A 27,830-nucleotide genomic window follows, 5' to 3' on the forward strand; every position below is an offset into this window, starting at 1 on the left:
TGAGACCAGGAAGGAGTAAGAATAGCGCAGAAGTTTTATTAAATAAGATTTACTGCACGGAGATAGATCTGGAAGGCCAATCGGAGAAGGGAGGGCATTCTAGGCTTAGAAAACATCATTCATTTTGACCTTTCTCTTTCTGCTGTCCACGTAGCATGAATTGCATCATCATGTGATGCCTTGCCAGACAGTCACCATGATTCTGTAGTCTTTCCAGAACAATGCTGATTTCTTGGTCCTTTATTTACCTTCAGCCTTTGAGCAACTTTATTGCCAGAAACTGTCACTTTCTTAAGCTCATAGCATTATTAAATCTTCAGTATCTTTTTTTTTTCCATTTTAGAAAAATACATAAAGATGTAAAACCAGAAGAGGAAGAAAATCTTCAATACATAAGAAAAAAAAAACATGGAAGAGGAACCTGTATTTACTTCAGTAACTTATTTAACATACATTTAATGTCTTACCACATTCGAGTCATTGTGCAATACACAAGGCTCGGGGTAGAGAGAGATGTCAGACTCCACCCCAATGATCTCTGCCCTCAAAAGCACTCATTTGGATCTGTGAGATAGGACTGAAAACTAATAATTGGAATGTGATAGGACACTTCCAAAAAGTGGAATAGCATGCCACTATTAAGAATTACAATGAGTAGAGTATGTTTATTGACCTGAAGAGGTGTTTATAAGACATTAAGCTAAAAAAGCAGGTTGCAAATTATATAACAACATGATCCTAATTTGGTGATTTTACCAAATCATATACGTCTCTATGTAAAATAGATATTTACATACAAACGTTTAAAATCCAAATGAAAATAGTATTGCTGATTATGTGTGGATGGTGGGATTATAAATGTTTTTTTCTTTCTCTTCTTTCCTTTTTTATTATCTACATTTTCCAATTTTGTTTGTCTAATTTAACAGACATTAAAATGCAGTATGATGTTGCACTAATTCATATCAGAAAGTGCAAAGGGCTGGAGAAAATGGGCACTTCCGTGTTTGGGGTGTCAGAAAAGGCTTTCCAGTCCAAGGCTGAGGGAGGTGTGACAGCAGAGCATATTCCAAGATTTACAGAAGAGCCATTAAGGTGGAAGAGAGTCAACCACAAAAGGACTTTGGAACGAACTAAAAATAGGAGAGGGGATAGTTTGAAGCAAGGAAGTATAAAAAGTACCTATCTTATCAAGGTAAATATCTCAGACTAGCACAGAGCTTGGAGAAGAGAAAGAGAAAGCAGAGAAGTGCTGCAGGAACACGGTAAGTCCACTGAAACACCTCTACCTATTGCTTCCCTCAAGTCAATGGGCATGAATGGTGGGGCCGGTCTATCTGCATGGGTTCTCTGCAGCAACCCACGCTCTAAGCTGGAGAGGTGAAGACAGCTCCTGACTCTATTTAGGCAAGTAGATGAGTAGGGGAAAGAAACAACGAGAGGGATAGAACAGGAAAGAAATGAAACAGGAGAGAAACGAAAGAGAATGTCAGTTGCTATAAAACAGGTAAAAGATACTTCTAGAAAAAATATCAAAATATGATGCTAAGAAAGGTGACATAGAAGGTTCAAATGTCTGCTATTCCATGAATATTAATGAACGAGGAGAAGGGAATGTCCCATTGTGAGCACTTGATGATAATGTGGCTACCACATGACCACATAGCACAGTAGAAACACTGCAGCACTTGGTTTTGTAATGCATTTTAATTAAGGTGCTTTTTTTACAGCAAAAACAAAACACAGGTGCTGAAGATAACTGATTTTCACTAGGTCAGTATTTTCATTTGTGGATGTACTGGGTGATAGGGTGAGAATGATTTAGTACTGTTTCACCATATGCTACAACATCTTCTCAAAGATAGTAATCATCTTCACTCTGTAATGTTAAAAGTGGAATTAACATGGAGGGGAGGTAGCAAGAAACTAGAAAAAAGTAAATTTTTCCAATTTTTATTTGAAATTACCTGATCAAAGAGCAAATGGGTGAGCTTTCCTCTTATTGCTATAGTCATGTCCTTTCGATCTCATCAGACCTTCTATTTTTTTATGTGTTCTTTGTGCTTAAAAATAACTGCAGTTGCTCTAATTTTTAGAAAAAAAGACAACTGAGAGTAAATTTTTTCCCAAAGGTCAAGAGAAAAATTTTAGTAAGTCAATAGATGGAATTTATAGAAAAAGTCTATTCACTGGTTTCCCTTTTCTGCTATCATTTCCAGGATTATCCTCATTTCAACTGGACGCTCGCTTAGTTATTCCCCCAAGCATTTTTCCCTCCCTTTGTACCAAATTATGTAACCAGAAAGGCTCTTTACACATTAAGTTATTTTGGTATAAACTAAAAGGACTGAGACTGGCTCAGCTCTTTAATCCTTTTTATAAAACCAGAATTTGAGCTGGTAAAAATGCATCTGAGACTAGCATCATCTTTATAAAGCTATTAGCAATCTGGGTTCTATAGGGAACTCACAGGCCTTAGTCCAGAAACTAAATAGCAGATATGAAATCAAAAAATGTTGATAAATACATGAAAAGCTTTGAGTTTTCATATCAAATTTCTCAATGAGACAAAAAATTACAATGACCAAGAGCAAAGGAAGTAGGTAATGAGATCACCTACATGCAGAAATTGTTTAATTGTTTTAATACTTAAAAAAAACTCAAGAAAATTCTTGTTCTGGTTAATTACTGTACCCAGACCCCCCATCTCCTATCTCCTTGATTTCGGCATTGACCCTCTCAAGTTCAGTCTCTATTTAAACTTTTCATATGGCCACATCCACTGCTTACACTGGGATGGAAGACTTTGGGCTCTAATGATAGAATGAGAGCCACATTTCATCCAGTTCTGCCATACGCTGGGCACTGATCCTACAGCTTCACAGGAATTAGAATTATCTGGTCTTCACACTAGCCCCTTTGAATGGCACTGTCAGTCTCATTTTACAGTTGAGACACAGGGATGAATAGGGATCTAGTTAAGAAAGTTTCTCGAGGGCCCAGAGTCAGTGAAGGAGGAGACTGCGGATTAAAGAAGTAGCCGAGTGGGAGGGCTTGAGCACTAAACGGCCACAGAAACCAGATCCACGGATACAAAAACTTCGTGTTCTCAAACGTTATTTCAGCATTATCAGGAGTCACTCCAAGAATCTCAGCTATGGAACTGTTTATTTTTCCTTGTTTAAAATAACCTTTTGTGGATTAAAATATGTTTCCACTCTGACGAAGTAACCCCTTTGTCATCAGATGTTTCCAAAATGTGTTTTCTGCCTTTCGATTGAGTTTTCAACCTTTTTCAGTTGTGTCTAGCATCTGAGCAGCTTAGAGTAAGGGTTCTGAGTGTAGGTTCTGGATTCAATTCTCTCACTGTGAAATGGGATGATATTAGTACCTACCTCATAGGGGAGTTGAAAAGACTAAGAGAGAGAACATATCTCATCCACTTTACATAGCAATAATAATAGAGACAACCTGTGCAGTTGTAACAGGCACAGATTCTGAGAATTTTACATGGAATAATCCTTTAATACTCAAAGTGACCCTATAAAGAAGGTACTTATTATCCTCATCTTACAGATGAGAAACTAAGGCAAAGAGAGGTTAACAAATTTACCAAAGACACAAAGCTGGTTTCAGCGCCAGGATTCTAACCCTGAGTCCACACTCCTAACCAGAACACAATACACCCCCTAGTGTCCCTACAGGAAATGTCAGATGAAATGCTAGCTCTCTAGACAGCTCACCTGAGGAAGACAGTAGTTTTGTTGTTGGGTAGTTGTAGGTACAGAGTCAATAACCTGTCACCTTGGCTGGCCTGGAAGATGGAAGACAAACTCTGCAAGCATCCAGAGGGGGCAGTGTGAGTGGAGTGGGGAAGTCCACACCAACAGTCAAGACCTCAACTTTCTAGTCCTGGCTCTGCCGTACATTTCCTATGTAACCTTGATCACAACATTTCATTTCTCTTCTGTAAAACAAGGGGAATGGGACAGGATAATTGGAAAGGCTCTTTCTTACTCTGAAATTTCAGGATTCTATGAGGACATGGTGTGAATAAGTGTTTCAGTTAAAACACCAGTGGTGAAATGCACCAGTAGGCTATTCACACTTCCTACCAAGGATGAGGGCATTCAGAACTCCTGCTTTCTTGATATTCATAATGTACAAGAAAATGGTTTGGGGATAAGGTCTCAAAAAAAGAATCTACGAACATTGAAGACAAATTTGTGAAAGTGTCATGGTTTTTTTTCAAGGATTAACTGTGATTGCTGTCCATATCCAGTTCCCCTTGGCCACAAGGGATGTGAGATACTCTACACATCCAGAAGGACAAAAATTAACAGGGAATCTCAAGAGTATTTTTTCTTAAAGAACAAGAGAATCAACTTAATTGGTCTTATGTGAATTATCTATTTGGAAAAGTACTAACACATAATTTTAAATCTTGGACTGCCTTTCTTACCATCCAGTTGTATTCTTGGCCTCTGTATTAGTTTTCTATTTATTGATGTAACAAATTACCATCAACTTAGTGGCTTAAAACCATACAAATTCATTATCTGACCATTCTGTAGGTCAGAGGTCCAACACCGGTTTCACTGAGCTAAAACCAAGGTGTTGGCAGAGCTGCATTCCTTTCTGGAGGCTCCAGGAAAGAATCTGTTTTTCTTGTTTTTGCCAACTTCTAGAGGCCACCTCTATTCCTTGGCTCATGGTCCACTTCCTCCATCTTCAAAGCCAGCATCACAGCATCTCTCTGACCCTACTTTCATCATCACATCTCTTTCTCTGACTCTCTTCTACCTCCCTCTTCCACTTTTAAGGACTCTTGTGATTACACTGGCCCACTGAAATAATCCAAAATAATCTCCCTGTTTTAAGGTCAGCTTATTATCCACCTTAATTCCATTTGCAACCCTAAATCTGCTTTGCCACAAAACACTTTCCTGGATTAGAAAGTGGACAACTTTGGGGGAAGGAGGAGGGTGCAGTGTTCTGCCTACACTTGTCTCTTCCCTCTTTCTGTTCTCCTTCAGATTCAATGGACTCAGGGAAAATCAGTATAAATACCTGATAAAAGCAAATAGGAATTGGAAAATAAATTTGTTCCCCAGCTTCCCCTCTTTCACTTCCTTCAAACTAAAGCATATACAGGATTCCAAAGTCAAATGTGAATTATGTTTATGTTAACTGTCACTGCTCATTATCTGCTCACTTGTTCTCCTCCATTTGCATAGATAATTGACATTTGACAAAATTTTCTTTAGTTTCCTTGCTGGGTAAATTTATCACTTTGTTATGTTTTGTAATACTTAGGACATAAGGATGTTCTCCAAGCCAACAACCCAGCCTGGAGTGTATGGAACCACACCCAATCCTTACATAGCGAATAACTCTATGGCTCCTGGGTCTCAACAACCCCTGAGTTTCATAATCCCAAGAAACCAACCTCAGAGTGGTCAGCCTCCCTTCATCACTTCTCCAGAAATCCGCACTAACAATCAGCAGGGTCAAGGAAATGTACTAATGGTAAATCCAGCTACAGTAACAGCAACCACAAACTTTAAAGAAGAAGGAAAGACACTAGGGGTAAGTCTGTTTACTATTAGAATTTTAATTTTGCATTTGCAAGGTTTTATTGTACTTAGAAGTTACAGGTGGAGAGAAGCTTATGATCTCATGACATACATCCAATCATTAAAAAGTTCTGAATGTTACTCTGGAAACTGTATCCCTTTTAGGTAGAAATAGTTAGTCTGCACATAGACATTACCATAAGTTCATTTTATTTTAGATTCAAGCAAGAACCTAACAGGTGACAAAGGACTCATCCTAGCAGGACAACTCGGTAACATTGACATTATGGGAGCACCACTATTTCTAGCTTGATCTCACTTCCCCCACCCTCAATCCTGTCTCTGGATTAGTTTCAAGACTGGTATTTGTATACAGGTGAATTCACATTAAAATAAACATTGATGGCTGCCTTAAAAACAGAAGGAACTACAAATGGGCAGTCTGGGGAAACCGGCTGTGAAAGCATTAGGGGCCATTCCATCTGCGTGCTTCACCCAATGCCCATGGAGATGTTATGACTTAACTGCCACACTACTTCTAAAAAGGGTACTTTAAACATTCATAGTCTTGTATATGTCAGCAGTATACACTACGCCCTATTTGGAGATGAAGATTCCACTCGCCTAGACAGAATCCTTAGTCCCTTTGTTGTGCTTTCCAGGCACCTCAATTCCACCAAACTGTATTGTCTCTCCTGTGTGCACATCTAACTTCTCTGCTAGAGCATTCAGTAAATGATATTCAGTGCCCATTAGGTACCAGAAACTCTTCTAGCCATCTTTCTATTTCAAGTTTCAATGTTGTAGGGAAATAAAAAAGAACATTGGTTCCCCTCCAGCAAGCAGGCAGATCTAAATTGTGAAGCTGGCCACTCAGATCCTCCTCCTGCCAGAGAGAGGAGATTCCCTACTCCCATTGAGCAAACGGGACAGACTAGCACCCCACACAGCCGATCCACACACAGGTGTGGGGAATATTGCAGAGAACAACATAGGCAGTCTCTTCCCTCATGGAGCTTAGAACCTAGTGGGGGAAATCATACCACACACATAATAAAGATTTAAAGGACACAGTGTGTTACAAGGTGATCAATGATATGGTGAAAAAGAGAAGTGTAGAAGGATAAGAAGTGCCAGCAGTGAGGGGGCAACAATCCAAGTGGGTCAGAGTAGGCCCTCCTTAGAAGATGACATCAGAGCAAAGACAGGAAGTGAGGGGTGAGCTGTGCAGCTATCAGGGCAAGGGCTTCTGGGTAAAGCTGGAAAGGTCCTTAGAGGAAATGAGTGTGATGTGTTTGGAGAACAGGGAGGAGGCCAATAAAGTAGAATAGAATGAGGGAAGGAAGCAGAAGGAGGGCAGAGGGGTGATGGGAGACAGACCCTGTAAAGCCTGGAGAACAGAAAACTCTGGCTTCTACTCTGAGTCCAATGGGCAGCCATTGGAGCATTCCACTGGGTACTGAAAAGGCTCACAATAAAAGTATTTTAAAGTGGTAAGTGCAATTTTGTTTTTTAAAAGCTCTGGTTGGCAGAAGTTACTTCCTCTCCCTGAAAATTGTATATCTGTGCCATTAGCAGCCCCCAGTCATCACCAGCGGTGCAGAGGCCCCAGGTCGTAGGACGTAGAGCATCTGCCCCAAATGACTCACAACTTACAGTGGTTCTGTGGCCAAATATTCAGAATGAATGAAATGACCAAATTACTAAGTCTGGGCTATAGGCAATTTTGATCAGTAAGTGGTACAGCCAGGGCTACACTAGGAGAAAAGGCTGGTATTAATCCAAGATCTAATCGCTCCTCATCAAGACGATGACAAGGATAAGGATGGGAAGTTTGTAGCCAGATGATGGAATTGCTGCTCTAGAGAAGAGGTTGTAAAAACCAAATATAATGTCTAATGCAGGAGATCTTCAACTGAGATCCACGACGGGCTACAAGAGGCCCAGGACACCTCTGAAGTTACCTACAAAAGTGTGGTGTGTGTACACATGAAGGTGTAAGACTAGTTTTTCAGAGGAGACGGCTCACAGCTTTTATCAGAGTCTCAAAGGACTTCATTATTCAAAAAAATTAATTTCTTAGCACTATTTAAGAAGCTGTGTTTTCTTTTAATTCTGATACAATTTAATTGTATTCAGTAGCTACTTATTGAAGAAATCAACACAACCACCCTTTATTTGCAGTCTTGCTGAACAGATAAGCTATAAACTTGGGAAGAAAGACTTAACTTCTGGTCCAATCTAGCAACAGTTATTTCTCACAAATCTATTTATCCAGGATGAGGGGAGGTGCCCTAAGCGGTACAAAGATGAATCCACTGTCTTTAAGAATACATGTCTTGGCCAATAAGAAAATCTTTGTGCAGCTGCAATTAAAAAAGGAATATAAATAAACAGAAAACCAAGTAATAAAGTGTGTGACTTACAGCATAAGATACAACAGAAATTTGGAAAGAAAAAAGGCAGCTTGAATTGACTGGTGTAACCAGGAAGACTTCATGGAAGAAGCAGAGCTGAGCTGAGCCTGAGGGGAGGCTGTCCTGAATAGTCAAGACGTGGGCTCTGGAGTCAATTTGCTGCATTTGGTTCCCAGACTTGCCCCTCAGTATCTTGTGACCTTGGACACTGCTATAGTGGTGAAATGTTTGTGTCGCCCCCAAATTCATATGTTGAAATCCTAACTCCCAAAGATGATAATATTAGGAGATGCTTAGGTCATGAGGGTGGAGCCCTCATGAGTGCGATTAATACCTTAAAAAAGAGGTTCCACGGGGCTGGCCCCGTGGCCGAGTGGTTAAGTTCCAGCGTTCTGCTTCGGCGGCCCAGGGTTTCGCTTGTTCAGATCTTGGGCGTGTACGTGGCACTGCTCATCAGGCCACACTGAGGTGGCGTCCCACATGCCACAACTAGAAGGACCCACAACTGAAAATATACAAGTATGTGCTGGGGGGATTTGGGGATAAAAAAGCAGAAGAAAAAAAAGAGGCTCCACAGAAGTCCCCAGCCCTTTCGACCATGTGAGGACACTGTGAAAAGGTGCCAGCTGTGAACCGGGAAAAGGTCCCTCACCAGAAGGTGACCATGCTCGCACCTTGATCCTGGATTTCTCAGCCTGCAGAACTGTGAGCAATAAATTCCTGTTGTTCATAAGCCACTGAGTGTGTGGTACTTTGTTATAGCCAGAATTAACTAAGACAGACCCCTAATTTCTCTCTGTCTCTGTGTCTCCATCCAGTTGTTGGAAGGAGTACACAAAGTAATAAATGTAAAATGTTTAGAACATTATCAAGCATATGGTTAATACTCCCAAAATTGTTTTTTCTTCATTGATACTTTCCACGTGAGTAGGATTACCCAAGCAAAAAAATCAGTCCATTTGTAAAGGATGGCCATCAAAGTCACAATGAAAGCATTTTTTTCTAAGACTCTTTAGAAGCTCTCAGGAAATGCTAATGCATGCCAAAGTGGCACTTTCTGAAGAACTCTCCTCGGGCCACCCCAGCAAGCCTACCCAAATACCTCAGACAAGGCCTTATGCTGAGGCCTTGGCTCTAGTGTGTCAAATGTTCACGGCCCACCTCCTGCTGTAGAGGTCTGCCCAAATGACACCCATGCACCTTGGCAGAGTCGACAATAAGAAGCAGCAGCAGCAATGACAGTAGTGTTTCAGTAGTGCCTGAAAATGAAGAAGCAATTTACAAATGCCTGTTTTCTTTTTTCAGGCAATCCAGATTGTGATTGGATTGATGCACATTGGTTTCGGTGTTATTTTGGGTTTAATAAGCGCCATTTACGGTGGAGTTTGGAATTTTGCTTCCAGTACCTTTGTCAGTGGATATCCATTCTGGGGCGGCATTTCGGTGAGTATATTGCTAGAACACCTCTCCTTCTCAGTTTGTAAATTATAGATATCTTCAACCTATGCACAACTCATTTTTTTATAAGCTCTGCATCTGATCAGTTGGAGAACTGAGAGAATTAACAGCTCTGATTGGGTATAAATAAGGGAGAGCTTTTGTTCTCCATTTTAACTTGCAGCTTAAACTCATAACCTAAAGTTTATTCTGATCAAGTAATCAACAAGCTGAAGTTTTAATTCCTTACTACATTTTAGATGGAAATGTATATGTTAGAGAGTTGCAAAAAGAGGTGACTGGGAAATAACTAACAACACGCACTTGATCATGAGAAGAGATTGAGTAGTGAGCTCAGAAGTCATCAGAACGAGGAAAGCTTACAAGAGAATGAGTCCTTTACATTCTAGAAACTAAGGAGAGAAAAAAAAAGAAGTCAAAAAGACAATTTCTGAGAGTTACTCCAGAAAAAATGAGAAGTATATGAGGAATTTTTGAAAAGGAAATTAAATGAATATAAGTAGACCAGCTTTTCATATAAAGAGAAGTCATTCCCAGGAACAATCAAAGAATCCATCATTCACAAATAAATCTGTCCATTTCCACAGTTCATCATCACTGGCGCTCTCTCAGTATCAGGGTCCAAGCACCTTTCCCTTTGTCTGGTAAGTCAGAATGTTTCTACTTTTTAAACCTGTTTAAAGATTAGTTTATTTGGGGAGGAAAACTGAGAAGGTGGATTCAGAACACGTAAAGGGGAGCACTTTGTCCCAAAATGTATATTGGTTGCCTCCATGGCATGTGTGTCCCCACATGGTCCACACAATTTGCCACTCATAAATGGCAGAGCTCCACATCCTGACTCTTGAACTCACTTGAGAGGGACTCAGTAAAGATAGGGTTCCTTTAACTTTATTCTAAAGGCCCCTGGTTCAGTTGGGTCACTGCATTAGGGGAACTCCAAAGAAAAATCCAAGACCCAGGAAACCCCCACTTGCCACTTCAGTATCAAAAACTCTACTATTCATTTGCCATTTCTCAGTTCTGCCTTGCCTTGTATTTTTACTTTTTATTTGCACATATCTCCTATTCTTATTCAGATTTGACTTTTGTTTTACAGTTCGTTAAATCGTCACTAAAAACACCTAGATCTGTATGTAAGAAGAGTTTATAAAAATAATCACTGAGACAAGACTTGCAATTCTCTCAGCCACAGTACTCCACCTTTTGCAATTTCCTGGTCTACTTCTTTTTTTTTCAGACAAGGCTATACTTTTTTCAAAAGTTATTTTATTGAGGTCATACTGGATTACAACACTGTGTAATTTCCAGGTGTACATTACTCTATGTCAGTTTCTATATAGACTGCATTGTGCTCACCACTGACACTCTAGTTTTTATCCATCACCACAAATGTGCCCTTTACCTCTTTTGCCCTCCTTCCCACCCTTTCCTCTCTGCTAACTACTAATCTGTTCCCCTTATCTATGTGTTTATTTATCTATGTGTTTATTCCACCAGCAGTGAATGACAGTTCCCTTTTTTCCACATCCTTTCCAACACACGTTATTTCTTATCTTGTTAATTACAGCCATTCTAACAGGTGTAAGGTGATATCTCCTTGTAGTTTTGATTTGCATTTTCCTAATAATTAGTGATGTTGAACATCTTTTCATGTGCATGTTGGCCATTCTGCATATCTTCTTTGGAAAAAATGAATATTCATATCCTCTGCCCATTTTCTGATCGGGTTGTCCATTTTTTTGTTAAGTTATATGAGTTCTTTATATATTTTGGAAATTAACCCCTTGTGGGATACATGATTTCCAAATATTCTCCCCAGTTGGTGAGCTTTTTGTTTTGTTGATGGTTTCCTTTGCCATGCAGAAGCTTTTTAGTCTAACGTAGTCCCATGTGTTTATTTTTTGTTTCCCTTGCCTGAGTAGACATGGTATTCAAAAAGATGCTGCTAAGACCAATGTCAAAGAGCATACTGCCTATGTTTTCTTCTAAGAGTTTTATGGTCTTGGGTCTTACATGCAAGTCTTTGATCCATTTTGAGTTAGTTTTTGTGTATGTTATAAGATAAAGGTCTACTTTTATTCTTTTGCACATGGCTGTCCACTTTTCCCAACCCCATTTATTGAAGAGACTTTCTTTTCTCCATTGTATGTTCTTAGCTCCTTTGTCAAAGATTAGCTGTCCAGAGATGTGGGGCTTTATTACTGGGCTCTCAATTCTGTTCCATTGATCTGTGTGTCTGGTTTTCTGCCAGCACCATACTGTTTTGATTACTACAGCTTTGTAGAATATTTTGAAGTCAAGGATTGTGATGCCTCCAGCTTTGTTTTCTCAAGATTGCTTTGGCTATTCAGGGTCTTTTGTTGTTCCATATAAATTTTAGGGTTCTTTGTTCTATTTCTGCGAAGAACATCATTGGGATTCTGAGTGAGATTACATTGAATCTGTAGATTGCTTTAGGTAACATGGACATTTGAACCATGTTTATTCTTCCAATCCACGTGCATGGAATATCTTTCCATTTCTTTATGTTCTCTTCAATTTCTTTCAATAATGTCTTACAGTTTTCAGTGTATAGGTCTTTCATCTCCCTGGTTAAATTTATTCCTAGGTATTTTATTCTTTGTTGCAATTGTAAATGGGATTATATTCTTGATATCTCTTTCGGCTAGTTCATTATTAGGGTAAAGAAACGCAACTGATTTTTATATGTTGATTTTGTACTATGCAACTTTAGTGTATTCATTGATTATTTATAATGGTTTTTGGTGGATTCTGTAGGCTTATATAAATATAGAGTCATATCATCGGCAAATAGAGACAGTTTTACTTCTTCTTTTCCAATTTGGATCCCTTGCTTGAACAATCTCAGTTAGAAGGACAGATTCATAAATGATGCAGAGAAAGAATGCTGTATTTTGTTTTGGGATTACAACAGGAGTGTTTAATCAGGATTAGGCTCCTTTATTTTAGTCTAGTCTAATTCTGCCTGGGAGAGCATGAGCAACATGATTCTGTGTTTCCACTTTTCCATTCTTTCTTCTTATGCTGGATTAAATATATCAAATCAGTTTTTAGTTCATTGGCAGATCCCTGGCCTACAGTTTTGAAACAGGAGAAAGCAAATGATTCGCCAAGAACTAAAGACAACTAGAGCAGAGGTGGTTTCAAGATTTTTTTTTAATTTTATTGCAGTAACATTGGATTATAACATTATATAGCTTTAAGATGTACATCGTAATATAGTTCAAATTCTGTGTAGATCATGTTCACCACCCAAAAACTAATTATAGTTCATCACCTCACATGTGAACCTAATCACCCCTTTTGCCCTCCCCCGACCCTTCCCCTATGGTAACCACCAATCCAATCTCCATTGCTATGTGTTTGTTTGTCGTTGTTTTTATCTTCTACTCATGAGTGAGATCATACGGTATTTAACTTTCTCCCTCTGACTTATTTCACTTAGCATAATACCCTTGTGGTCCTTCCATGTTGTCACAAATGGCCGGATTTCATCATTTCTTATGGCTGAGTAGTATTCCATCGTGTATATATACCACATCTTCTTTATCCATTCGTCCCTTGATGGGCTCCTAGGTTGCTTCCAAATCTTGGCTATTGTGAATAATGCTGGCAATGAACAGAGGGGTGCATGTATCTTTATGCATTTGTATTTTCAAGTTCTTTGGATAAATACCCAGCAGTGGGATAGCTGGATCATATGGTAGATCTATTCTTAACTTTCTGAGGATACTCCATACTGCTTTCCATAGTGGCTGCACCAATGTGCACTCCCACCAGCAGTGTACGAGAGTTCCCTTCTCTCCACATCCTCTCCAACACTTGTTGTTTCCTGTCTTGTTAATTATAGCCATTCTGACTGGAGGGAGGTGATACCTCATTGTAGTTTTGATTTGCATTTCCCTGATAGCTAATGATGTTGAGCATCTTTTCATATGCCTGTTGGCCATCCGTACATCTTCTTTGGAGAAATCTCTGTTCAGCAGCATATTTTCAAGCACCATGTCTGACTGGGTAAGGGAAACAAAAGAAAAGATGAACAAATGGGGCTACATCAAACTAAAAAGCTTCGGCACAGCAAAGGAAACCATCAACAAAATGAAAAGACAACCTAACAACTGAGAGAAGATATTTGCAAACCATATATCAGATAAGGGGTTAATATCCAAAATATACAAAGGACTCATATATCTCAACAACAAAAAAAAACAACAACCTAGTTAAAAAATGGGCAAAAGGTCTGAACAGAGATTTCAAGATTGTGTTTAATCCAGCAGAGGAGGAAAGAATGGAAAAGTGGAAACAGAATCATGTTGCTCATCCTCTCCCAGACTAGACTAGACTAAAATAAAAGAACCTAATCCTAATTAACCACTCCTGTTGTAATCCAAAACCAAAATAAAGCGTTCTTTCTCTGCATCATTTATGGATCCTTCCTTCTAACTGAGATTATCCAGGCATAGAATCTGTCTATTTAGAGAAGACAGAACTAAAACTATACCTAAAGCAATTTTTCTTGGAGCCTTTCAGAGGCCTTCAGGAGACTCTAAGGCATGCTGAAGCAGCAGCACATTCTTAAGAACTCTAGCCGAGCCAGTCTTAGCAAGTCAGCTCAGGACTTGGTTTCACAATCATTCAGCTGAATCTCAAAACTTTCCTGTAGAAACTGGGGTAACTTTTGGACTCTGCCCATACCCCTCTACTCACAAAATCCTAACGAGTTCCTCGTTCTAAATCCGGCGTTATCTAGCCCCTAGAAAGACTTTAGGGTTTTCATAAATTCCTAAATTTATCAGCAAAGTTTTTTTGCATATACTTTTTCATCTATAAAATTGGATGCTGTATAGTACTACCTCACATGATGGTTGTAAGAGTTCAATGAGATAATGTGTTTAAATAATCTAACACAGTGCCTGTCACAGAAAAATGCTCATTAAAAGTTTCTTGTTTTAAAAAGGGAATACAATTGTTACTGTGCATGAGGCATTTAGACAAATGTAATAGATGAGCTTCTGCTTTGCATTATTTACATTTTTCTACGGATTTTAAAAATAACCCACATTTAGGCTGCATACAGAATAGTTTTCATAGTAACTACCCAGAAGGGCAGAGGGAAAAAAAATCATTTCAACTTCAAAACTTTTTTTGAGATTTCAAAGATTAAGAACCATTAAATTTAATTAATCCTTACTTCATTTAATTTAACTTATCCTACATATATTTCTCCTGTTGTCTCCATTAGATAAAAGGCAGCCTAGGAATGAATATTGTTAGTGCTATCTTTGCCTTAACTGGAGTGATTCTGTTGCTGGTAGATGTGAGCATCAATGGGCTACCCACACAAGACTTTTGGGCAGTGGTAAGTATCCCATAATCTTCCACGTGCCTCCTCTCTTTCCACTCTCATAGAGTGAGTCTATTTTTTAATCTCTTATTACTGTGTAGCAGCTCTAGTGGAAAATCCCTTTTTATATTCCAGCCCTACTCCTAGTAATGTGATCTCTAGGACTATAGAACAAAGTGGGAGAGTTACCTCTACAGATGCACTAGGGCAGAGGGGCATCCCTTATTGGTCCATCTCATTGCCAATCATATGAACAATGCAGAAGACTCCTAAAGACACCCAGATACTATTTCCAAAATATTTAAAATCCTATGTAAATAAGATAGTTATTGAACAGTTTTATTTTAGACTAAGAATGGGATGAGAGGAGAATGGCAGTGAGAAGGACATCCACTTTTTATGAGAGAAACACACAGAACGAAGCAATTGCAAAATGAAGCACATGCCTCAGAATGTTCTCAAAAACAAAATCACCCATTTATTATTGTTATATAGGCCAAGCATGGACTTCATTACCTCAGGAGCAGAGAAAGGTGTAGAGAAGAGCTTTTAGGGAGGCAAGAATATGAGGTGACTTCATAGTAAATAAGGTGGACTGAAGCAAGAACACAAAACTTATCCTCTACAATACCAAACAAAAAGAACAAAAATTAGTCAAAAACCGGGGGCTGGCCCCGTGGCTGAGTGGTTAAGTTCATGCGCTCCACTTTGGCAGCTGGCAGCCAGTTCATATCCTGGGCACAGACCTAGTCCTGCTCATCAAGCCATGCTATGGCAGCATCCTGCACAGAAGAACTAGAATGACTTACAACTAGGATACACAACCATGTACTGGGGCTTTGGGGAGAAAAAAAAAAGAGGAAGATGGGCAACAGACGTTAGCTCAGGGCCAATCTCTCCTCACACACAAAAATTAGTCAAAAACCAGCTTTTAAATCGGCATCTTGGGAAAGAAACAAATGATTCTGCTGTGTTTCAAGGTGGTAGAAGAAAGCACAGCTCCTGGCCCTGCCTCTTACTCCCCAGGAACAAAACTGAGGAAAGGAGGATGCCAAAAAATACTGAGAAGTTTCGCTAATGCTCTCCAGTCTAGAGCTAAGAATACTTAGGTGGAGAGCAGTCAATTCTGAGAAAGGATAAAGCAAATCCTGTATGGTAAAGCCGTTGTGCCCCAGGACCTCAAGAGAAGTAGGGAAGTCACCAGAGTTCACACCTTCCAGTGCACTTTGCTAATGTGGAAGCATGAGCAGAAATCCACAGGAATAGAACAGACCTCCGACCTCGAAGCAGGACTTGGTACAGGGCATTTCTCAGAGGAGAGAGACAGCAAGCCCACGTTCACTAGCAAGAAGTGTGCTCACTGCCAGCTAAGCTACTGCTCTCCCGAGCAGCTACAGCTGCATGATTAGCATTCAGCAAAATGGACAGAAAACAATATCTAGCCCTCAAACTGTAGCTGGAAACAAGCAGGACAAATTGGACCCAGTTAGGTGGAAATAAAAATCAACGAAAATTTTCCTATACTGTATCTGAACAAACATAAGGCCTACACAGAATGGTTCACTTTAAGAATGAGAAAGTTGAAAACAAATGGCAGTGAAACTACCCAAATACATTAGAGTGATTAAAACAAGGAATGGAAGAAAAAAAGAAAGGAAGGAGGAAAGAAGGCCTAAGATTCCTGTGGGTTAGTGGGTCAGCAAAAACACTCAGATGCCTGCTGTTCATTTTCAGTAAAAGACACAATCCAAGTAATCAGGACAAAAGATATCAGATAGTAAAATGGATGCAAATACATGTGCCTTCCTTCTCCCTCACAAGATGTGCTCTGGTTTAATGAAAATGTGGGTCACAATAACCAGGAAAACATTGAGTTTCCTCATTCTCATGGTTTGATCCCTTACTAACCTGGGAAGCCATATCTTCAAGATCTACCCCAAATTCCAGATAATAGATAATAAAACTATAAGATAATAAAACTACTCTGTGATTACCACATGATCCATACCTAGCATCTTGGTTTCCAAGAATTGAGTTTTTCAATTTAAAATAGGGACTTATAAACAACAAAAAGGAATTTCGGAGTAGCAGGTTCAGCCATGTTCTACCACAGCACACTAGTAGTAGAGATAAAAAACCCAACATGGAAGAAAACATCACTCAATTATCAATAAAGATTCCCCATGAGCATTTTATGCTGTTGAAACTCTTAATAAGAAAAGAAACTGAGAGAATGAAATAAAAAGAGCATTGCAGCACTATAGAAACCAACTGAGTACCAAAAACTACTATTATAGATCTAATTTAAAAAATCACACACAGCAAGAAACAGAATGGACTCAGATAAAAACAGCAGAGAGAAAAACTGTACTCATAGTCTTACAGAAGAAAAAGACAAATATATTAAGTAATGAGAAGATGATAAACATGAAAGATAGGCAAGTTTGACCCAACATAACAATAAGTCGTCTCCCTGAGTTAGTCTCCGATAAATGGTACAGAAAATAAGTATTTAGAAACACTGAAAAAAAATTCCTGAAATAAGAGATAATTGAATTTGTAGACTGAAAGAGAATAACCTATATTAGGAGATAGAGATGCAAAATAAGTGAGATATACACTTACTCTTGTTAATATATAAGGTATAGAAAAGGATTCTTTAAGGTTTTAGGCACAAAAATCAAATAACCTACGAGTTGGAAAAAAACCAGCTTGGCTCAGTCTCTACCACAGCAACCTTGGATGAGAGAAGCTAACAGTGCAATGTCCATAAAATTTTGATGAAAAGAAACTGTGACTCAAGAATAACACATCCTGATTGCCTAGTGGTTAAAGCTCAGTGCACTCCGCTTCGGCAGCCTGGGTTCGATTCCCGGACACAGAACCACACCACCCGTCTGTCAGTTGCCATGCTGTGGTGGCAGCTCACATAGGAGAACCAGAAGAACTTACAACTATACGCAACCATGTACTGGGGTTTTGAGAGGGAGAGGAGGAAGAAGAAAAAAAGGAGGAAGATCGGCAACAGATGTTAGCTTAGGGGGAATCTTTTTCTGCTAAAATAAAAAAAGAATGCATCTAATAAAATTCTCATGCAAGTATAAAAGCAACAAGAAGATATTCTCAGTAAAACAACAACAACACACATGGGCACTGCTGCTAAAAAAAAAAAGCATTATTCAACCATCCATGGGGTAAACTAAATCAAGAATTCAGAAAGGCAAGGAGAAGTTGCGTAAAGAGATTAGTGAAGAGCATGAAAGCATTTAAATATTCATCTAAGACTGTAAGACGCAACAAGTGGGGAAATAACTACAAAACTGAACGTAAATGTTTTAATGTTTCACTCAAAAAAAGTGAAAAATGACATAATCGCCAAGTACTGGGAAGTGAACAGAGGGGAGGTAAGATGAGAGAGATATAAAATAAGAATGCAATGCTAATCACCTCATTTTTCATAATAAACAATCATTTGATATTGTCCAAAACTGAAACTTGTAGGTTTAAAATGGCTTCAACTTCTTCATGGATTTCATGAACTTTTTATTTTAATTTTAGCCAATTTAATTTGACTTAACTTCTTTTTATACTTTTAAAATCAAGCAACGCTTTGATTTCAAAATAGTAAGTACAAAATGATGCCATTCTTAAAGAATGATGTTTCTCTCTCTGGCTCACGCTCTCTCATTCCCTCTCTTGCTTTTTCTTGTCTCTCACTCTCTCCATGCGTTTTTCTATTTGCCTTTTGCCTATACATAAAGATCTAAAATAACAGGTATCAATTGTTAATTTTGCTTATTTCTATGCTGTGGCATTTGGAATGATTGTTGTTTTCTATATAGCCTGATTCTTTCTTTTTTAATGAGCAGGTAACATTTTTATAAAAACAAGAAAGCCATTGCAAAGAAGAAAAAATCTACCTCCTTTCTAAAGTTTCTAAATAAAACAGTCTACTGGCAAAGAGGAAAGTCTTCCAGCATTTTAAAGAAAAGCTGAAATTAAGTCACATTCCCTTGAAATAAGCATTTGATGATAATAGAGAAATAATCACGGAGCGAGTTGAGTATGAGCACTCACACGTTTGACGAGTCAGTAACTTTCTGAAGCCTGTGTGAGGCCATCTTGATTAGCCAAAATCTCAGTGTGTTTTATTCCTGATTTCAGCTTTCTGGGAAAGGAATTTCAGCTATACTGATTATCTTCTCTCTTTTGGAGTTCTGCATAACTTGCACCACAGCCCATTTTGCCATGCAAGAAATCACCAAGTGGGTGAGTTGGGCCTCTTCTTTGGAAATCATCTGAATATATGCTAGAGAAATATAGACTTAAGCGTCAGCTAAGTCCCATTATGGGTTTACCAGAGCACTCTTTGTCCTTGACTCTGATGGGACCAGGGAGGGACTGAACAGGATTTCAGTAACAATATTGCATGCTTTATTCATCCCTTCCAGTCTGTCCTGACTATTCCAAATGTGTATGCAACCAGTCCCTTGACACCAGGGTTTGCCTCAGCTCCTCCCAGAAGTGATGGCCACCCAGCTAACATCATTCAATATTAAAATAAAAAGAAGCATTATCCAGTCTCATGGGGTGAAACCACTCTGCAGAAACTTCTTGAGAGGCTGGCCTCTACTGTCCCCGATGATTGCTAATCTTTAAAGGCTGTGTTTGAGACGTGTTCTTAATTTATTATTAATGATAACTGACGTATCTCCAAGTCACTGCTCCTTCCGAAACACCACCACCATATATCGGCAAAGGAAGGACCAGAGGACTGAAAATGACTCTGCAACTCTCCAGAAGTTAGAAAATCTCCTGGGAATGTTACCCTTTCCTCAATAAAATGTTTCTAGAAACATAGCCTTTTTGGTATTTTTTTTTAATTCATTTTGGTTTGATATTAGTTGCAGAGGAAACACTGCAAAGCAGACTAATAAAATTGCTTTCATGATGATTTGCAAGGTGTCCAAGTCACTGGAGTTCCCTTACTCATCCCCTCCTCCACTTTCTGTTTAGAAAGAAAACGCCCAATTGCCCTTGTTGGGGGCCACATTATTTTGTACATTAATATCATCGAATACCTTGCCTCTTGGATATCTACAAAGCTTTGCTATTTACAGGCTATTTTTATGTGCATTAAACTCATTTGCAAGGGGATAAGAGCAGAACACGGATGGTACATCAAGGGCATTTTATTTGGATTTTGGCTGTTTTGTTTTTGAAATGGGAGAAAGACTGGCATGTTTAAAAGCCAATGGGAACAATACAGGTAAGAGAGAGAGAGATGTGACTATATTATAGATAAGAGACAAATGGTAGAGTAAGTTTCAAGAAATCAAAAGTGTATATGGAGGTCATGGCCTAAATCATGAGGAAGGGTGGTTTATCTACATAACAGGAGGTAAGGAAGATGTCACTGATACAGATATCAACAGGTTTGCAGTGATGGTGGTGAGTATGCAAGAGGCTCCAGTGTGATGGCTCATGTCATCCCTGTCAAGGTAGAAGTGAGGTCATGGCCGAGGTGGGGGCCATGGGTAGAGTCAGAACACTGAACAGAAAAGGTAATTCTGGAAAAGTGATAGAAATAGAGGATAAACTGATCAGAGAAACAGAAGTGGACTGCCAAGCTGCAGTGAGGGCACATTTCGGGGGTAGTCACACATTTATAGTACAAACTGCTTCAGCAAGACTTGGTTGATCAGATGTGGGTCCACATAAAGTGCCTATTTGATTTCATCCAGGGTTAGGGTTTTTCTAGAGGGGATGATAAAATACCAGAAAGGCAAAAGAGCTTAGGATATTGTCAAAGTATTATTAAAATGACAGACTGTAGAATCTAAACTGGATAATGAGGGAAGTGAAAAAAAGGACAGATAAATTGATCAAAAATTGAGATATCTGCCTTTCTCCAGTAGAGTTGTGAAGATAAAATGGCATAATGTTATGTGAAAACGGTTTGGAAACAGCAAAGTGTACCCATTTTTGAAGCTTTAAAATTATTTAAAAAGCCAGAGGAGGGGCTGGCCCAGTGGTACAGCGGTTAAGTTTGCACATTCCACTTCGGTGGTTTGCCAGTTTGGATCCCGGGTGTGGACCTATGCACCGCTCATCAAGCCATGCTGTGGCAGGTATCCCACATATAAAATAGAGGAAGATGGGCACAGATGCTAGCTCAGGGTCAGTCTTCCTCAGCAAAAAGAGGAGGACTGGTGGCAGATGTTAGCTCAGGGCTAATCTTCCTCAAAAAAAAAAAAAAAAAAAGCCAGAGAGGTCAGAATATGTAGGGAAAGAGTAGGCAGAGAAATCAAAATCAAGGAAGAGGGAGATGAAAAGAACAGAATTTTTGCACGTGAGAATGCAGATGTATTATGTCAGGTGAGAGTTACATGGTTTCAGATTTCTGGGCCTGCTTGGGTCCCAACTATTTAGAAATCTGGGTCATCAGTAATGCTGTGTCCTTCACCATGAAGCTTAGCAGCGAAGTGAAAGTAAAGACACATCCTCCATGGTTGGAGGGTCTAGGAACTAAATAGGGCCCCCCAAAATGTCTGGAGGGGTGGTACACTGTTTATCCACATAAACAACTTTAAAAGTAATACTTGCTTCAGGGAAGAGAAGCATTTCCAGCAAAGCTGATTTTTTAAATAAATTTCCATTGAACATACTCTATTTTTCACTTGACTTTAGTAAAAGCAATAATGATAACAGCAAACATCTAGCCCACTCTATGTGCCAGTCACATCCCAAACACTTACATAAATTAATGCATTTCATGCTCACAACAACCCTGTGAGGTAGGTACTATAATTGGCATCATTTTCAGAGGAGAAAACTGTGGCAGAGAGGGTAAAACTTGCCATTAAGACATGAAGCTAGCAAAGAGGGAATCTGGCTCCCAAGTCCAGGCAGTATTCCTTCCAACTCTTCTTCTTATCTCAGATAAATCAGATTTGTAGCTCCAAATCAAACAAACGAAAATTTTGTCTATAGTAAATCTGTAGTACATTTGGGACTACCCGACTCTGATGGCAGAGGGGGGTTTAGTAATATGACGATACTACTTTCAACACTTGCTTCCTGATAATTACTCTGCTACCGGAAAATCCCCTAACTCAATACGTAGAGTGTCAACTGATTCACCCTCTAACTCCTCTTTTTGCTGGATAGTCAAAAGGTGCTAACAGAGTTGAGTTTCAACCATTTAAAACTGGTACTTGAGTTGAGGCTTTTTAGAGTATGAAAAACAAAATCGCCTACTTCAGCAATTTTAACAACGCTGCAAGCATAAATTTCTTATACAGAGGATTCATTTTAAACAATGCAATCCTGTTTTCATGCCACTGGGGAAAACATCCATTCATTCACTCATCAAATATTTATTGAGTGCCTACTCCATACAGGGCTTTGTTCTGTGTGCTTGAGAAAACAAAGATTCTGTTCCCTGGAAGCTTATCTTATCTAAGCGTTAGACTTCCTGTGAAAAATAAAATCAAATAAGTTAAATTGTAAAGTTTAAATCTTATAAGTTTTCTAAAAACGTACCCGTGATCTGAGACCTAAGTAAGTGACTGGAGTAGACAAATTCTATCCCAGCATGAAAGTCATGTGCCTATTAGTAATGTGTTACTATTTTTAAAAGGCCTTATGGTATCTGCATTCTGGAATATCTAAAAGCTTATTCACTTACTCATTCATTTGCCCCAAAAAATGTATTACACTGCTATTTTGTGACCAAACACTGTGCTAGGATATTACATAAAATGTAGCTTTAATGTATTTTTAATTTGGGGTAATATAAAATGGGATGGAGAGGGCTTTATCTAAACACCGGTGTACACATGCTTTTTTCATGCACAAGTAATAAATGCTGGGTTTGAGGACAAAGGCTTCTGCCAAAAAATATAACTTAAGCTACATAAGGAAAACCAAAGTGATCCTATATTTAGTGTCTTCCCTCCTCAGAAGAACCAGGTTAAATCAGATTTCTAGGGCTCTAGCATGTCTTCCAATTTTAAGTTCTAAGGCTTTAGAGAAGAAGGTCAATAATTCATCATGAAATGCATGGGTTCAAGAGTTATCTTTCCCGGGCCAGCCCTGGCGGCCTAGTGGTGAAGTTCAGCATACTCTGCTTTGGCAGCCTGAGTTCAGGTCCCAGATGTGGACCTACACCACTCGCCTGTCAGTGGCCATGCTGTGACAGTGGCTCACATACAAAAAGAGGAATATTGGCAGTGCATGTTAGCTCAGGGTGACTCTTGCTCAGGAAAAAAAAAAGTTATCTTTCCAGAATCCATAAGTGTATCTTAGATACACACATATCATTGATTCAGGCCAAGCCTACACATTTCTGACAGTTCTTTTTCCCAGAGCATGTTTTACATTTCTTACATCCCTCTGAAAATCAATTAGTCACAATTGTCCCCTGCTGCCATGGAGCAGATGCTGGCCAAACCTATTGTTAATTTGAGTGACTGGGAGGCGGGTGCAGAGCATCCCTAGGCATCTGTTTATATGCGTGATCTGAATCAGGGAAAAGATCCTACAGGGAGTGTGGAGTTCAGACATCTGCTCAGGCTGAAAGTCCATGTCCCAGGCTGGCTCCCCTGACTGGGTTTGATCCCTCTGGAGAAAGGGGTGTTCTCCTCATTTGTGCATTGTGTAAGCAGCCTGTTGCTCTGTAAAGAGGACGGAAGAAAACGTAAGGCTGCTTGAACACCCCCATGGCTCTGGAGTTGGGGAGTACTGGGAGACAGCACCTGGGGCAAAGCAGCCTGCTCCCAGAGCAGCAGCTGCAAAGCTGGAGAAGATGAAAATATAGAGGGAAAGTGATTGCCACACACATGCCACAGAGGTTCAGCAGGAGCCTGCTGTGCTAGAGAAGAAATGGAAAATTCTAGGGATTCCACAGAAAGACTGTGGAAGTGGGGATTTGCAGAGAACTGATGTGTGCTCAAGCAGATAGAGGTGCAAGCCAGGCCAATGGAGCCACATTGCCAGTATGTCCTAATTCCCATAGGCTGGAGAGGCCTCAGACATCAGCATTTCTCTAACACTGGCCGACTTCTGCCTTTCTCCCTTCATTTTGCAATTAAAACAAATGAAGCCTTCCTCTCTCCAGGCTATTGTTTACAAGACAATTTATAATTTTGAAGTATTCACTCTACTTCCAGATCCACCTCTGCTCCACTCCTCAACTCCCTGATTTCACTCTGAAAGTTGATAGCTGCTTACTCAGTTCCCCCAGCTCAGCAGCACTCAGCTGGCTTCATACAATCTCTTTCTCCACACTTGGCCTCTACCCAGTTTAAGCTCACTCAGAATTCAACTTTATTTTTCACAACTCCTGCCACTCCCCCAAGTATTTAGCAACACCTTAAAATATGGTATAGACTTGCAGGCCAAAGGTCACTTCATATATTCATGCAATGATTGCCACAATGTCTAGTTCAAGATCTGTTCTGTTAGTCTCAGCCTATTGATAGTGATGCTATTAGCTAGAAATACTCACCTGGGCCCACACTACTCACGGAGAGCCCCCACAGACATTTCCCCAACCAGAGCCAATGCTGTGGCTGGACCAGTCCTTGTGGTTCTTATTATGACTGTAGGATGCACCTCAGCAAAAAACCATCAAAGAACTTTGAAAAACAAGATTCACTACTCACAGGTCTTGCAGGGCATACCGCATGCCCAGTGGCCACACAGTGAGAGCACCAGCGCAGAGAGAGAAAAGGCATGGAGCTGGGGCTCTGCCTTTATCAGGGCTGCGGGTGGGGTTATCTACAGTTTCTTCTTACTCTTCATGGGCAAATTTAAAACAAAAGAGCAGGAATTAAGGTTGGGAAGGGAAAAGTGGGGTCACTCAAGTGGCCAGTTATCTAGGTTACCCCGGGCTTTCTAAAACGAGAACTTCATAGGTGGGGTGGCCTGGTTCCTAACCTGGTTGTTTTGCAAGTAGCAGTGTCATACAGCTGGCATTATGTTTATTCCAGATGGATGTCTTTGAAACGTATGCATCGGCAAGCAAAAGCTTAATTTGAGGAACTTACACCACAAGACCCTCATTTTACAGATGGGAAAGGAAACTCAAAGAGTAATACAGTGGAGTACGGGCAGCCAGAGCTGGGGCTGAGAACCATTCCTAGACCTTGTGATGATGTCAACAGTCTTTATGCAATTTCAGGGCAGCCATAAGGCAGAGCTCTTCCTGAAGGAGGCCTGGAGAAAGCAAAGGGGTGCAGATTCTGGAGCTAGACTGCTGGAGTCAGAATCACAACTCTCACATTTATAAACTGGGTGACCATGAACAAGACTCTTAACCTCCCCAAGGAGGTTAAAATGGGAATAACAAGGGTATGTCATCATAGGCACATTGTGAAGTTTAAGTAAGATAAGCCAGTGTGTTAAAGTAGTTAAACAAGGAGGCCTTTGGACTGGGGTGGCTCTAACACCTTGGTAACTTAGGTAAGCAAACCAAAACCCAAGCCAGAGTCAACACATTCGAACCTGAGAAAATGAAACTTAAGAACAGCTAACCACAAACAGCCAACTAGGCTTTCACAAATAAGGCAACCATTTCAACTACTGCCAATCAAATAATTTCCTTGCTTTGCTTCCAAGTCTCCTCTATAAAAACTTATTCTTGGCTCCTGTCGGCAGAGTGCTCCTAACCATTTTCAGTTTGGCACTGCCCAATTTAAATCAATATTTACTCAAATAAACTCTTCAAAATTTTAATGTACCTCAGTTTAGCTTTAAATACATGAAAGGCACATAATATATTGCCTGGACACAGTAACTGAAAAAGAAAAGCACAATAATTTTTAAATTATTAATTAGCATTCTATTAATGAATTGTATTTAAGTAACGAGAACTATATGAAAACTGAAATCTACTACATATGTTTATATGTGTGCATGGATGGGTATGCATATTTACAGACACACTATACTTTATATAAATATACATATATACATATAACTCTTCTAAAATAAACTCAATTTCTTACTGTCCCCAGTGTTACACAGATTTATTTGCATTTTTCTTACTAGAACAGGCTGATGTTTACACAGAGGAAGTATCTGTTTTCTCCTATGTTTAAGTAAAACGACATTCCTCGTAGAAACTTGCACAAGATATTTCACCAAGGCTTACAGCCAAAAGTCCTTGTAATGATCCCCAACAATGGCTTTAACAACATTCTATCAAGGTGGTCTCAGCACATTTCTTCCTAATGTCTTTTCTATCCTGGGAACCAATTCAAGGGAAATTAACAACAGAATCTGCATGGAGAAATATTTAAGATGACAAACTAAACAGTAAGTCACATCGGATGCCAAGCCATGACTGGTTGCCTCTTCATTGTTGAAGGATGCAGTTTTTGGGGACCAAAGGATAAAAACAAATGAATTCTGAATTGCAAAATCCAGGTTATGGGGACATAGAAAAGCAAGTTTGGTTTACTTATCTGTGATATTATCAGAGGAATTAAGAAGTGTCAAGGAATTCTGCCCGTCTCCCAGTTTGACTGGCTCAACTAGTCTCGCCTATGTTCCTATTGAAAGCACATGAATGAACATGTATTTGTATTCATTGAATAAATACGAATATACATTTGGGGCCCTGTCCAAGGAAATCATCAAATCCAAGATAACTGCCAGAGACTGTTGGTTAAACCTTAAATGAAAGGAAAAGATACATCACCTCTCTCACAATGAGTCATTCAATCAATCATAGCAGCAAGTTACAACAGGGGACCATCTCATCAGACTGATTCTTATTTCTACTAAATCCATAATCTTGAGGTTGACGACACATTCAAGTGAGTTCCTCCTTCTATAGCACATAGAAGGCCTAACAGTGTCAGATCCCTCTCTGCTCAGAGACAGGTACAGCACAAAAGAATGATACTAATGTTAGAAACTAAAGTGCGCTATCACTTAAGAATAAAACTAATATCCTCAATGATATACTGACCAATACAAAACGTAAAGACTTTAGAAGAGCCTGGGCATATTTTTTTTTCTTTTAACTGAGGAGACTTTAGAGTCAAAAGGTAAGGAAGCTAGCTGTGGGGTTAAAGACATTGTTTGTAATTAATTTTCAGGCTCCAAAATGATCATAAAAGATCTTGGCAGCTTTAAGACATTCTCCTAATTTAGCTTTGGCAAAGAAGGGGATTAGCGGCACTTAAGCAATTTCTTTATAAAAGAAAAATCAGTCTCTCTCAATGTTTTGCTCACTGGCTTATCATTTACTAAATATTTATATAATTGTAACTTTTTATTTTATTTATTTATTCAGTGATTTATAACACCGAATTTTGACTTTTCCAAAATATCAATATAAAATTTCCTGGAATAAATGAGAGCTCCTAACATTCAGTAGCTGCAGGAATGTCTGCTCTCCAGGTACTGGAAGCCTCGCTAAGTCACGACAGGCGCAAAGCAAGAGGATCTGTACTTGTCCGTTAATTTAAGATTTTTTGCATTGTTTGCTTGAGTTTATTTGGGGTTTTTCCCACTTCCTCATCCACCTTCCCAGATCCGACTCTTCTATATCTTCTAGCTGCTACCTCTACATCTTTACACATCTCTTCATAAACAGTGTTTTAACTACTGCCCACATCAAACAGAAAACTGATGCCAGGTAGAACCTGAAAGGTAAACTCACCTCTGAAGGTGATCAAAAAGTCATTTTGGTGTCTTGCTAAATATCCTCTTCCTTCATTCCCTTCTTTGGCTATTTATGTTTAGAAAAAAAAAAGTGAGTCATTCACAGCCTTTTTCCCTCATTACTTGCCTTTTTCAATATTTACACCTTCTAAAGCGCATTCGTGGCCCAAGTTTTTCTTTGAGGACAGAGAAGGCGAAGGACTGACTTTTTATCAGTGAGGCTGGTCCTTCTACAGCGGACGTGTATGGAACAAAACCACCAGAAAGGCCAATATCAGAAAACGAGGTTTGCACGAACCACTTCTAGACACACCAGACGGCGGTTGGGAGCGG

The 27,830-nt window shown here is 39.4% G+C and overlaps 1 protein-coding gene and 1 long non-coding RNA gene across 2 annotated transcripts; one reads left to right on the top strand and one right to left on the bottom strand.

Annotated features, from left to right (window-relative positions):
• Positions 1-861: 861 nt before the first annotated feature.
• On the bottom strand, positions 862-27,828 carry LOC111775944 (uncharacterized). The gene is made up of 4 exons (XR_011423674.1): positions 27,625-27,828; positions 3,744-3,967; positions 1,968-2,085; positions 862-1,879 (listed from the first exon to the last, which is right to left on the bottom strand). It is a non-coding gene; the product is annotated as an uncharacterized lncRNA (long non-coding RNA).
• On the top strand, positions 1,047-19,672 carry LOC100061613 (membrane-spanning 4-domains subfamily A member 12). Its single transcript, XM_001493495.6, has 7 exons — positions 1,047-1,265; positions 5,317-5,589; positions 9,299-9,436; positions 10,039-10,095; positions 14,718-14,834; positions 18,984-19,088; positions 19,271-19,672. The coding sequence occupies exons 2-7, from the start codon at positions 5,326-5,328 to the stop codon at positions 19,376-19,378; spliced, it is 789 nt and encodes a 262-aa protein (XP_001493545.4). The 5' UTR covers positions 1,047-1,265; positions 5,317-5,325; the 3' UTR covers positions 19,379-19,672.
• Positions 27,829-27,830: the final 2 nt, after the last annotated feature.

The sequence above is a fragment of the Equus caballus genome, chromosome 12, assembly GCF_041296265.1.
Source record: "Equus caballus isolate H_3958 breed thoroughbred chromosome 12, TB-T2T, whole genome shotgun sequence".
NCBI lineage: Eukaryota > Metazoa > Chordata > Mammalia > Perissodactyla > Equidae > Equus > Equus caballus.

What these genes read in the sequence shown, in the direction of transcription:
- LOC100061613 (XM_001493495.6), top strand. Translation starts at nt 5,326, where the DNA reads ATGTTCTCCAAGCCAACAACCCAGCCTGGAGTGTATGGAACCACACCC. An exon ending in AAGAAGGAAAGACACTAGGG is followed by an intron (nt 5,590 to 9,298) that starts GTAAGTCTGTTT and finishes TTCTTTTTTCAG; the next exon opens with GCAATCCAGATTGTGATTGG. An exon ending in CATTCTGGGGCGGCATTTCG is followed by an intron (nt 9,437 to 10,038) that starts GTGAGTATATTG and finishes CCATTTCCACAG; the next exon opens with TTCATCATCACTGGCGCTCT.